The 13,786-nt window shown below is 44.5% G+C and overlaps 1 protein-coding gene across 2 annotated transcripts in view; it reads left to right on the top strand.

The window, feature by feature from the left end:
* The window catches only part of COP1 (Transducin/WD40 repeat-like superfamily protein), a 36,972-nt gene extending 24,725 nt beyond the window's left edge, over positions 1–12,247 (top strand). For both annotated transcript variants that reach the window (XM_086499376.1, XM_086499377.1), the window contains 7 exons: positions 9,669–9,747; positions 9,813–9,968; positions 10,052–10,150; positions 10,552–10,656; positions 11,196–11,375; positions 11,449–11,559; positions 11,714–12,247. In XM_086499376.1, the coding sequence (XP_086355502.1) occupies positions 9,669–9,747; positions 9,813–9,968; positions 10,052–10,150; positions 10,552–10,656; positions 11,196–11,375; positions 11,449–11,559; positions 11,714–11,881 (898 nt within the window). In that variant the 3' untranslated portion in view covers positions 11,882–12,247. The remainder of the gene's footprint in view (positions 1–9,668; positions 9,748–9,812; positions 9,969–10,051; positions 10,151–10,551; positions 10,657–11,195; positions 11,376–11,448; positions 11,560–11,713) is intronic.
* The last annotated feature ends 1,539 nt before the right edge of the window (positions 12,248–13,786 follow it).

Raw genomic sequence — 13,786 nt, 5'->3', positions numbered from 1 at the left:
TGGCCAATGTGAACGATAGTTTCACCCGCAGACGGGAAGTTGGTCGGCACTGGAATTCGTACAGTAAGAGGATGTCTAGACTTAGAGCAAGATCATACAGGTCCCCTCCGTCGCACTTAGCAAGTTGGTGGATACTAGGAAGTGAACTCAATAAAGGCATAAAGTCAAGGTGGGATCACCAACAGAAAGTATCCGACAGTTGGGCCACATTGCACTTTTGGATGCGGTCCCAATGAGGATAGATGGTCAGAAGACCAGCGGGAGCCCGACGGAAGCATCTCCTAAAAATTAGGGAACTGCTATTCTGGGCCGTGAAATGTGTTCGCGTCATTACCTTCGGTATGACCAAGGGAACATTTTAGTACTCTGCTGCAAAGTCAACTGATGCACAAGTTGAGAGATTTTTAAGCAGGAAGCCCAATGCGGGGAAATTGCATGTATGAGTGCCAAGTGGCACTTTGTGGTCAATTTACCAAGTCTGGGAGAACAGAACCCGTAACTGACTTTTGAGAGCAATTTTGGAGGCTGCTATTCTGGGCCGTGAAATGTGTTCGCGTCATTACCTTCGGTATGACCAAGGGAACATTTTAGTACTCTGCTGCAAAGTCAACTGATGCACAAGTTGAGAGATTTTTAAGCAGGAAGCCCAATGCGGGGAAATTGCATGTATGAGTGCCAAGTGGCACTTTGTGGTCAATTTACCAAGTCTGGGAGAACAGAACCCGTAACTGACTTTTGAGAGCAATTTTGGAGGCTGTTAACTTGGATTTTCAGCCATTTTCTCTCCATTTTTGAGCTTCCCATGACTTTGCTTAGGTCCAAGGAGCTCATTTTCAGCATTGGAAGGCATCAAATGCGTGTTTACAAGGCTGTTTTGCTGCGTTTTCAGCGATACGCAGGTTTTGGCAGCCATGGAAATCTTCTCCTTTTTGCATCTATTTGTTCACAGAGATGCATTACAGGTTAAGGGCAGAAGAGGGGGCGCTCGATTTATGCTGGGAGGATGCTTCATTGAGAACCTGTCACAGGTTAAGAGCTATGGAGTGCTTTCTTTCCCTCTATGTACAGTATGGTGACGGGAGTGATGCCCCGCACGCTACATACTGCTCTCTCTTTCTCCCCTACGTGCAGTTATGTGATGCCCCACAAGAGGGCTACTCATTTGACTGATGTACAGTTGTGTGGGTTCATGCTTTTGTGCTGAGGCAAGAGCCTCCTTGAGCAGGAACAGGGGTAGCTAACTGCTGCTCCAAAGCAGGCACTGGTGAGGGTCATAACCTCACCGTACAGGTGCAAAATCAGCGCTGTGTATGCGTTGTAATTTGACTGTTTTTCAGCCATACGGACGCCAGGATCATTGGGAATCGTGCCCCACTGGCAAAGGACAGTTAGGGGACTGTTTGGGGCTGAAAACATGGCAAAAACCAGTAAATACAGCGTGCTGAATTTACTGTTTTTGGACAGGAATCAGAGGGTATACGACAGTGCAAGCGAGTTCCAGCAGGGGAATTGGTTTCGCGCAAGTTTTGGGGTTGTTATGCTGCCGAAATTTGGCCAAATCAAATGGTATCTAGGTGGATACACGTGAAGGATTCCCAGGACCTTACCTTGTAATTTACCCTCCTAAAGAATAAAGAAATACCGAAAGGGGCGCCAATTTTGGGGCCTACAAGTTGTCGGCGTCTGCTCGGAGCATTCTAGCTTCCGAGCCGTGTGTGTATTCAAGTGTTAACTCCCGTCGCAGGTTCTCTTTGCAAAGTGCTCTGTGTGTGTGTTTAAAGTAAAGAATTTCGGGTGAAAGCCAACGCCTACCGCCCTACGGGTCGGTTTCATGGTTCCATTGCCGGGATATCAATCACTTTTTCCTCAAAGAGTGAGCCTGGATTGTTCAGGGTAAAGACACACAGTGCAAGAACACGGGGATTACACTATGGCCGACAAGGGGAAGGGAATTATGGAAGAGGGTTCCTCTTCACAGGACAAACAGGAAATTCCGCATGTACGCCCTGCTAAAAAGTGGTCAAATTAGGGCTGATTTTTTGCTGCGTTTTAGGGTTTGCAAGTATGAACCAAGATGAGATAGGGAGAGGTCTCACGGTGGTAGATTGGCCACTAGATCTCCTGCGGGAGTGATGTGGGTCTGCCAGGTGACATGCTGCTTGCCGATTCTCTGAGGCGATTGCTTGGATTCTATGACGCATTGGTAAATCATCTTGAAATTTGAGCTTGCTTGGTCGTGGGTGGTACGTCAGGTTGTGGAATTATGCTCGTTTGCAGAGGCAAGAGCCTTTTGCATACGTAAAAGTTAAGGGACAGGTTGCAAGATGCTATGGTGAAGTTCAAGAACTATCCACCTATGGATGCAAAGTGGATGGAAGAGCATGAACTGTCAGAGTCACCAAATGTATTGCAGCTTTACCTTGAGGCCTTTGGGTTACAGCCTACTTATGCCCCAACCCAACGTGTGCAAAGGAGGGGTAATGATAGAGCTAGCACATCAAATGTACTCATGGATTCAGTGCAACAGCAGTGTACAGTTTGACAAAAGTATGAAGGTCTCATTAAGTCATTTGTACATATGTTTTGACAGTCTTTCTTGCGGATACATGCGATGATAAAAGAGTGCTAACAACACAAGATCATCAGTGGCATGTATTTATGGTATGCAATCGATGACGTTTGCGATTTCAAGAGGGGGGTATGTCACGAGGACGTGGCAATTGCTAACCTTAGTTGTTGGTTTCTTCCAATGATTTTTGTTTTATTTTTGAGACCCTCTTTTTGAAGTTGCAAATGGTCGGACATTGTATGGCCAATGTGAACGGTAGTTTCACCCGCAGACGGGAAGTTGGTCGGCACTGGAATTCGTACAGTAAGAGGATGTCTAGGCTTAGAGCAAGATCATACAGGTCCCCCCCGTCGCACTTAGCAAGTTGGTGGATACTAGGAAGTGAACTCAATAAAGGCATAAAGTCAAGGTGGGATCACCAACAGAAAGTATCCGACAGTTGGGCCACATTGCACTTTTGGATGCGGTCCCAATGAGGATAGATGGTCAAAAGACCAGCGGGAGCCCGACGGAAGCATCTCCTAAAAATTAGGGAACTGCTATTCTGGGCCGTGAAATGTGTTCGCGTCATTACCTTCGGTATGACCAAGGGAACATTTTAGTACTCTGCTGCAAAGTCAACTGATGCACAAGTTGAGAGATTTTTAAGCAGGAAGCCCAATGCGGGGAAATTGCATGTATGAGTGCCAAGTGGCACTTTGTGGTCAATTTACCAAGTCTGGGAGAACAGAACCCGTAACTGACTTTTGAGAGCAGTTTTGGAGGCTGTTAACTTGGATTTTCAGCCATTTTCTCTCCATTTTTGAGCTTCCCATGACTTTGCCTAGGTCCAAGGAGCTCATTTTCAGCATTGGAAGGCGTCAAATGGGTGTTTACAAGGCTGTTTTGCTGCGTTTTCAGCGATACGTAGGTTTTGGCAGCCATGGAAATCTTCTCCTTTTTGCATCTATTTGTTCACAGATGCATTATAGGTTAAGGGCAGAAGAGGGGGCGCTCGATTTATGCTGGGAGGATGCTTCATTGAGAACCTGTCACAGGTTAAGAGCTATGGAGTGCTTTCTTTCCCTCTATGTACAGTATGGTGATGGGAGTGATGCCCCGCACGCTACATACTGCTCTCTCTTTCTCCCCTACGTGCAGTTATGTGATGCCCCACAAGAGGGCTACTCATTTGACTGATGTACAGTTGTGTGGGTTCATGCTTTTGTGCTGAGGCAAGAGCCTCCTTGAGCAGGAACAGGGGTAGCTAACTGCTGCTCCAAAGCAGGCACTGGTGAGGGTCATAACCTCACCGTACAGGTGCAAAATCAGCGCTGTGTATGCGCTGTAATTTGACTGTTTTTCAGCCATACGGACGCCAGGATCATTGGGAATCGTGCCCCACTGGCAAAGGACAGTTAGGGGACTGTTTGGGGCTGAAAACAGGGCAAAAACCAGTAAATACAGCGTGCTGAATTTACTGTTTTTGGACAGGAATCAGAGGGTATACGACAGTGCAAGCGAGTTCCAGCAGGGGAATTGGTTTCGCGCAAGTTTTGGGGCTGTTATGCTGCCGAAATTTGGCCAAATCAAATGGTATCTAGGTGGATACACGTGAAGGATTCCCAGGACCTTACCTTGTAATATACCCTCCTAAAGAATAAAGAAATACCGAAAGGGGCGCCAATTTTGGGGCCTACAAGTTGTCGGCGTCTGCTCGGAGCATTCTAGCTTCCGAGCCGTGTGTGTATTCAAGTGTTAACTCCCGTCGCAGGTTCTCTTTGCAAAGTGCTCTGTGTGTGTGTTTAAAGTAAAGAATTTCGGGTGAAAGCCAACGCCTACCGCCCTACGGGCCGGTTTCATGGTTCCATTGCCGGGATATCAATCACTTTTTCCTCAAAGAGTGAGCCTGGATTGTTCAGGGTAAAGACACACAGTGCAAGAACACGGGGATTACACTATGGCCGACAAGGGGAAGGGAATTATGGAAGAGGGTTCCTCTTCACAGGACAAACAGGAAATTCCTCATGTACGCCCTGCTAAAAAGTGGTCAAATTAGGGCTGATTTTCTGCTGCGTTTTAGGGTTTGCAAGTATGAACCAAGATGAGATAGGGAGAGGTCTCACGGTGGTAGATTGGCCACTAGATCTCCTGCGGGAGTGATGTGGGTCTGCCAGGTGATATGCTGCTTGCCGATTCTCTGAGGCGATTGCTTGGATTCTATGACGCATTGGTAAATCATCTTGAAATTTGAGCTTGCTTGGTCGTGGGTGGTACGTCAGGTTGTGGAATTATGCTCGTTTGCAGAGGCAAGAGCCTTTTGCATACGTAAAAGGAATATTGGGAGGCAGTGAAAGGAATATTGAGATACCTGAAAGCTACAAAGAGTATGCGTATATGCTATGGGAGTCAGGAGCTAAGTGTAAAGGGTTTTACAGACTCAGATTATGCAGGTGACTTAGACAACCGAAGGTCTACGTCAGGGTATGTCTTTACATTGGCTGGTGGAGCAGTATCATGGCGTTCTAGATTACAAGATTGTGTTACTCAGTCTACTACAGAGGCTGAATATGTTGCAGCATCAGAGGCATGCAAAGAATCAATTTGGCTTAATCGACTAGTAATAGATTTGGGAATCAAAGAAGAGATGCTTGTGTTATATTGTGATAGTCAAAGTGCTATACAATTGGCTCGCAATCCAGTTTATCACTCAAAGACAAAGCATGTGGATGTGAAGTATCATTTCATCAGGGAAATGCTCGAGGATAAGCAACTTCAGCTTGTCAAAGTTCACACCACAGAAAATCCTGCTGATCTACTTACAAAAGGACTTCCCTCAGAGAGCTTTGCGCATTTTCGCAAGCAGTTAGGTGTAGGGTAGTACATCACTTCTCTACATCTCTTGTATATTAGCTTGTATAGTAGCTTCTCTCACACTTAAAGTACCACATTGGACTTTAAGTGGGAGGTTGTTGGGGTATAAAGCCCAATGTGGTCGCCCAGGTAAGTGGGCGGGCCGCCAGGTATGTACACATATTCTTTTGTAATAACCTAATAAGAACTCACTATGCTCTACACATTACATTAGAGCGAGTTCACCATATCGTCGTGCTCTTCTTCTCGCACTCTCTCTCGCGTCGCACTTCCGTTCGTACTCCTTCATCAAGAACCCCAGCACCCAAGAACCCAAGTACTCCAATATTGAGTGCATGGTCATCACCATAAGCGGGATGGATACTTTGCATCAGTGTAACAGGGAACGGGCGGAACGCAGCCTAAACGTTTCGAAACGGCGTTCCGGGCGAGTCCCGTTCCCGAAATGGAGTCGGGACGAAACACCGTTCCGGAATGGGGTGTAACCGGAACGGTGTTCTGAAACGGGGGGAACGGGGTGGAATGTGAGTGGGAATGGGAGAACGCGAGGCGGAAGAGGCAAAACTAGGTGTTTGGGGGACAAAAAGTAGGCATTTGCGAGCAGATTTGGGGTAGTTTGGGAGACATATTTGGGGTAGTTTGAGAGCAGGTCTGGAGGTAGATTTGGGGGGCAATTTTGGAGTTGATTTGGGACTAAGCTGAATGGAGGTAATTCAAGCCTTACTTTAGTAGATCGTTCCGGTCCCCCTCCACCTCTTCGTCTCCGTCCCCGTCCCATTCCGGACCCTTCCGTTCTTGTTCCCCGTTCCCGTTCCGAGTAACTATGCAAGTTTGCATGAAGGTGATGAAAGTGGAATTGGAGAAGAAGTCCCTTTACCAGGAGGACCATTTCTGGATTCTTCTTTGTCCCCATCTACGCCACGGATTGCACCAAAGTCTATGGAGGCTTTGGTAAAGTCTATGATGGAGATGATGCTACAAGAGGAGGCTCAATGAGCCGCCGCCCAGAGGGAAAAGGAAGCTCAACAAGCCGAAGCGAGGCCGAAGCTAAAAGGGAAAAGGAGGCTCAATGGGTTGCCGTGGAAAGGGAGCACATGGCTTTAGAGAGGGAACGCGAAGCTCAATGTGTAGTTGCTAAAGAAAGGAGGGTAGCTATGGAGCTAGAGTGTGAACAAACACGCAAGCTCAACGCATAGTTTTTTACGTACGCGTGTGGATTCCCAGCCGTACTTCCATAGTCGTCTGAGTACGGAAGCTTACGGAAAGTGATTCCGTACTCCATTACTTTGAGGCTCCATCCCTCCACTTTTTACTCTTTGTCTACATGCCTTTGGGCCTTAGCCAATCAATTTTGTCTAGTTATGAATCATGATGGTCATTGACTGATTGGTGTATCGTGTGCACTGTGTAGATTGAGCAACAAGCTAGTCTCTAAATTTTAATTTCTAAAGTTTCTATGGTTTTGTGTTTGTGTATAAAGTTTAAAACATGGTGGTGTAGTATGTAGGCTTTTAAGCATCCTATGCAGTAGGCTATCTGACGTGTGGAATTTTTGGGTAGTTTGATCCGTACTTATTCCGTACTTCCGAACCCGTGTGCGTCGAACGTGTGGTTGCAATATGGAAAAACTATGGCTCAATGCATAGCGGCTGAAGAAAAGAGGGCAACGATGGAGCTAGAGCTTAAGGCGCTGCAAGACAAACACATGCAAGACTTGGTCTTGCACGTGGTCTCCTCGAAGAGCAATCCACTCAAGGAGGCCGAGGAGTCATCACGTAGATCAGGTAGAGACGACGACTCCAACAATCCAGTCCTGAAAACTTGACTCTCAGTAAGTTGAGGATGGAAGTTTCAATTCTGGCTTCAGTTGACTCTTGTTCATCCCGTATGCAGCAGACCGGGTGCATGTTCTAGTACATGTGTTGAAGTTGGCTTTGACGGGGATTCTTCTCTCTCTAGTACCACTTCTTGTATGATCATCGGACTTCGGATGATGAGGTTTAGAGGTGTAGTAGTGGTGCCAAATGCTTAGTTGACAATGACAACAGTTCAAGGAAGTTTTGTTGTAGTATGGACTCTTCCTATCTCCATGTCTTCTCTTCATTGATGGTAGTGTGGCCCTACAGATTGGGTCACTCCTATGCCCTTTTGTGAACTTGTCAGTAGTGTTTGTGGGATAGGTTTTCAATCTCTTATGGACCGTATTCTTTATATTCGACAATAGATTTTTCAAAATCCTATGGATGACAGGCTTGCATGCAGCGTCTGCAGTTGGTCAGGACATCTATTTTTTCTGCAATCAGCAAGATTTGGAGGTCTCTCCCGTACATTCCTTTAGAGAGCTCCAACCTTGGGGCAACCCATGGTCCCATTTCGATATTCGTGGGCATGTTGCAGTTCCCCTAGGCGGTTCCAGTGAGCCAATTGTCCCTCCTCTTGACCACTTTGTCACCTCCAAATCTGGCTCTATACTCCGTCAAATGACCGCTCCGAATCTGAAATTTACTGCAGCCAATAGACAACCTCTTTGTACTTGCAAAACTTGTACCCGATCCTTGAAAACTTGCATTGAATGCGATAGTACCACATCTGAATGTGAAAAAACAGTAAGCTCCTCTCCCAAAACTCTATAGAAGCATTGAACTCGCGGTAAAAACGCTCCAAGGTTGCCGCAGCTCTTACACCTTGTGAGAAGTGGTAGCAGAAGATGAACGGATATGGCTGAAAACAGCGGCAACAAGTGCACAACCCATTGTATGCGATGGCAGACAGCAGCAAGCTCCGAATGTGGAACCTCCAAGAGCAACCCCGTCTCGGGGATCTCCTAGATTTGCAGGGTACCAACTCGCGTAGGGCAGGAGAGGCCATAGTAGGAGAGAGAACCTGCAAAAACTCAAAGGCAGAAGAGAGGGGGAGGGCAATCTAGCAAAAATGCTAGCGGGGGAAAAACACTAGACAAAGAAACTCTACAAAGAAGAGAGAAACGCTGGAGAGAGTGTCACAAACTGTTGACGTCTCAAGCCATTGAAGAATGGAGCCAACCTGTAGAACCCCGACGGCGGAGGGGCCTAAACCCTAAGAAGAAGTAACAGAAGAAGCAAAAGCAGCAAAAAATGTTTTACCGGCCTATTGTTCCCACCAAGTTCCGACCAAAGGAATAGATCCCAGTCGAGGGGCCTAAAACCTAGAAGAAGAAGAAGAAACAATAGGAATCCCTAACCAACTAACAGATCAACGGCCGAGGGGCCTAAAAATCCTAAAAGTCAAAGAAAACTTGTTTAAAGCGCCCGAAAGTGACCGAAACGAAGTCAGACTAGTTTATAACCTCAAAATATGATGATGTGGCACCTGTACGGACATCGTGGAATTCACGGTGGTTTTTTAGGGAAATTCCGTAATTTTAGGAAAGTGGGTTTTTGGACTCAGCTTTTCATATTTGAGGCTTTGGGCTTTTAAATATGAGCCTTGGGGGCCCTCTCTGGCATTCTTCAATGCGCAGATTGCAAAGGAGGTGCTCCCCGCTCCCCGGCTGTTTTACTTTGCTAATCATCAATATTAAAGGAACACTGAAAGGGCGTCAGTCTTTGGGGCCAACGCGTCTTGGCTCGGAACTCCGACGTGCCGTGTCGTCTTCTCTCTCTTTTCTAGTTGTTTTGAAGTACTAAAAGTGTTGTCAATGTGTAGATTGTGGCTCTGTCTGTCTTTTCGTCCGATCACTTACCGGAAGTGATTAGAGAGAGAGAGAGAGAGAGAGAGAGAGAGAGAGAGAGAGAGAGAGAGAGACTGTAGAATCTCAATTTAAGATCTTAAGAAATTTTCTTGTCTTTCGCTGTACTGGATGAGTATGAGGCTTAGGAATTGAGTCTAGGTGGTTGTCTTCCATGTTCTGGTGAAAAATTGAGTTCAACAGTGCTTCTCATTTATTTTTCCGTCTCGTGTAAGTCGTTTTAAGTAGCTTGTACTGTGATTTTCAAGATTTTTCTTTTGCACGGTGAAAAGTTGAGTTCAGCTTAAGCATTTCATTTGTTGTTTGCCTCTTTTGACTCTTGAGTAAGTCCGTTTTAAGTGGCTTTTGTTTCTTTGTTTTGTAAACACAATAAATTAATATTTAACTAGTCTTGCTTGGCTGTGATCTTTCTTGCATAATTTTTGTGTTTTGATTTTGCAATTTGTTCAAGTGTTTTTACCCTTATATTTTGTATAAAAGTGAATCGTGGCTTAGAGTTTTTGGTTTACCAAATTTCAGCATTGAATTTGACCGGGACGACAAACTGTTTGCAACTGCTGGAGTGTCAAGACGCATCAAGATCTTTGAATTTTCAACGGTCTGTAGCCTGCTGGAGCTTTCTAATTTGATATCCTTTTTGGATACTGAAGGTTGTATTAGCAGGTGGTGAATGTTCCGGCAGAGGTGCATTTTCCTGTTGTTGAGATGCCCACAAGATCAAAGTTAAGCAGTCTCAGCTGGAACAAGTATATAAAAAATCAAATAGCCAGCAGTGACTATGAGGGCATTATTACCGTTTGGGATGTTAATACGCGGCAGGTAAAATGCTTTACTATTTCATTTCCACCTCATAGAAATCAATCTTCGTTCAATTTTTCAGTGTGAGCTTTCTTTTTGGCCAGAGCATTATGGAGTACGAAGAGCATGAAAAGCGTGCATGGAGCGTGGATTTTTCACGAACAGATCCTTCAATGCTCGTTTCTGGAAGTGATGATTGCAAGGTTGCAATCTGAACTCTGTTTTTGAAAAGTAGGATCTATGCATAAGCTCATAAGTGGTGTGCTTCGCGTAATGGGTTGTAGGGATGATTTTTATTTGCAGTCATATATTTTCTTCCTACTGTCTCTGCTCTTGACTAAGGTCTAAGGAAGCTATAGGAAAGTTTAAAGGATGAAAGGAATGAAGTTGAAAATGCAGCATGTACAAACCTTTTTCTAGCTAATGTATTAATTTTGACCTTGCAATTCTTTCTCTCTTTCATCTTTCATCTTCTAAGGTTTGTCACCCTTCAATTCAAACTTGCTTTGATTTTTTCATTTTAGAGGAATTGGCGTACTTTCTTTGCTTTGCTTTACATCACAGGCTAGCTAACTTTCCCATGTTTGCTTTATGGGTGGTGCAGGTGAAAGTGTGGTGTACGAAGCAGGAATCCAGTGTGCTTGATATTGATATGAAGGCCAATATTTGCTGCGTCAAATACAATCCTGGATCTAGCCATTTTCTGGCAGTAAGAGTCATACAACCAATTGTCTGTTTGAGTGCATATTGAGCTTGGAATTATTGGTATGCCCATATGTCACAAGCTATAGCATCGGGACCACAGAGCACAGATGGCCTGCACGGGTAGGTGTAGTGTGCACACCGTGGATGCAGAGTTCAGGTGTGGAGTCCACATAGGATATGAGGAGGTCTAGACGGCCACAGGGGTGTGTAGACCTGCACATCGTGGGCTTAGGTCATGGTTGGCCAGTGTCCGGCCAAGCGTGAATGGCATAGTCTATATCTATGGGGATTTTTATGGTTGGGTGGTAAGCCTTTTGCCGTGCTCTTATGCTAGAGAGGTCCTTGGAGAAAAAAGCCTACGTTTCACCCCGTGTTTAATCAAGAGGGGTGGATTTAGTCGAGGTAGCAAATTAAGTGTATCTAGGGGCTGATGCGGGGTGTCATAGGCTAACGTTATGAGAGTTTCTCTCTGTTTGATCAATGTGAAGAGGGAATCTCTTTCAAAGTGGCTGGAGTAGTAATTTTACTCTTTGTTTTGGGCAGGTGGGTTCAGCTGATCATCACATTCATTATTATGATTTAAGAAATACGGTTGCTCCATTGCACATTTTCAGTGGGCACAGAAAGGCAGTCTCATATGTGAAGTTTACTTCGTCCACGGAACTTGCTTCTGCATCCACAGATAGTACGCTGCGCCTCTGGGATGTTGCAGAGAATACACATGTATGTATCTCCGATTGACTAAAATTTTGCAAACAGATACCAACTTGCTGACATACTATGCACTGGTCGTCAGATACGGACTTTGAAAGGACATACTAATGAGAAAAACTTCGTTGGGCTGTCGGTGAACAGTGACTACATTGCCTGTGGCAGTGAAACAAATGAAGTCTGTGTCTACCATAAGGTAAGCTGGACCAGAAGTCTCTCTCTCTCTCTCTCTCTCTCTCTCTCTCTCACACACACACACACACACACACACACACACACACACACACACACATGTATGCATGCACAAAATCAACCTATCTATATAGATGATGACCTTTTTTTTGGAACAGGCAATTTCAAAACCAGCAGCTTGGCATAGGTTTGGATCTTCAGACCTCGAAGATAGCGATGATGACTCTTCTCATTTCATAAGTGCAGTGTGTTGGAAGAGTGAGAGTCCGACAATGCTAGCTGCCAATAGCCAAGGGACAATCAAGGTGCTTGTGCTGGCTCCGTGACACACATCATAGAGGTTAGCGGCTTTTCAAACATGTTTGGCCCCTCATGCTAGCTGCCATCATATGTGATGCCAACAACAATATGAGTTATAGTTATGGCCTCCTAATGCCACACAGCGGTTCGGGACTCTCTTATCTATGGTTGATTCACGCCCATTCTTTAGCGCGCAAGCTCGTGGCCCGTCTCTGCCTCCTCAGGTGCCATGTATTCTAGCATAATACATACAAGATGTAACTTTGTGTGCAAATGGCTACACAGATTTGATGTCATTTTTGTGGATGGTTACACCGGGTTTTTTCACAAGATCGGTGAATCTAAGGCTGTCCTTGTAAGTTGTTAATGTATATTTAAAAGTCTTCTCTCTCTCTCTCTCTCTCTCTCTCTCTCTCTCTCTCTCTCTCTCATGCTGTCCTTGTAAAGCGGTGATCCCTGTTCCCTCTAGAGTAGCAGTCTTGTAAAGTGGTGATCCTTGTTCCCTCTAGAGTAGCAGTCTTTGAGTTCAAGACTCGTCGGATAACTCTTTGAGGTCTCTTGGGATTGTTCTTGCAATGGCAAAATCTCTCTTCTTCTCTTCTCTTCTTCTCCCAATTTGCGGGTCTTTTGTCCTTTGGGACTGTTATTGTATTCGCAATAATACTCTTATCAGTCTCTGGGATCCTGTCAGTGAAAAATGCAAATCCTTTGTGTGTATGTGTGTGTGTGTGTGTGTGAGAGAGAGAGAGAGAGAGAGAGAGAGAGAGAGAGAGAAGAATTGCCTCATCAAACGAGATATGTGGTGGGTTGATGCCTTCTCATGGAGAAAAAAATGTTGTTCAACAAGGCAACTAATCTCTGCCTGTTGCATCTCATTGTAGATCACGAGTGTATGCCATAAACTACGAAAGGCCTTGGATTATTCTTTATTGCACTACATGATGGTCCAAGCTAATGGGAACTTATTTTGCCACGTGAAATGTGTGGCACTTCCAAAAGCAGGAAATGCAAGAACCATCTAGAGATGCCTTTAGCCATCTTTTTTAGCTAGAGATGCCTTCAGCCATCTTCTTTGGCCAGCGAAAGGCCTTAATGCACTATGGGTGAAGGTCGTTCATTTTCATTGGTTGACAAGTGTCCCAAAAGAGGCTTAAAAGTTTTGTGGATGAAAAGAAATCATGGTCTTTTAGATGCTATTTTTAAAAGTAATATTCACCTAAAAAGTGTGTTCATAGGAGTTTGATCCCATGATGTATCAATAAAGGTTCCTTTGAGTTTTTTGTTTTTTTAATTTCTCATTTTGTTTTGTTTCAAAATGTTGATGTGCAATGTGGATTTTTCACATTATTGAAGTGGGGCTCTTTGTAATATACAAACCATTTGTGATTATATATGTAGATAATACAATTCTATATTAAAACACACTAAAAATTTCATGTGATTGCAAGCACTCATTTAAATTTATTCTCTATCTCCCTTTAACTTAGCAGGCCTTCGTGCCTCCTCACCTTGTTTCTACAAGTGGGTAATTCCTATATCCAAAGATCAACTTCACAGCATAAGCTTGTTCAAAGTGGTCTAGTATATAACAAGGATAATTAAAGCAAATCACCATCTCCTCTGCCTCCCACCACAGACTTGAGTTTTAATTTATTTTTGACTCCGCGTAGCTTCTAGAACATGGTTATTGATACATGAACTCCTAATGACCATTTAAAACACGAACTCCTATATAAACCTTGTGATCATATTTTGGGAATCTGTAAATATTATAGTAGGCATAATGCTACTAATTGCAACAAATCTAACAATAGAGTAGGCTTCATGCAATCTTAACCGTGGCAATATTTCTATGAAACAATTCTCTTTTAAGCTTTTGGGAAGTAGGATCTTGTCTATTGAGTGATATTTTTTGTTGTAGTATAGATGTT

This window comes from Adiantum capillus-veneris, chromosome 25 (genome assembly GCF_014529385.1).
Source record: "Adiantum capillus-veneris isolate H3 chromosome 25, ASM1452938v2, whole genome shotgun sequence".
NCBI lineage: Eukaryota > Viridiplantae > Streptophyta > Polypodiopsida > Polypodiales > Pteridaceae > Adiantum > Adiantum capillus-veneris.
Note: the sequence above shows the minus strand (reverse complement) of the source record. Positions and strands in the feature narration are given on the sequence as shown.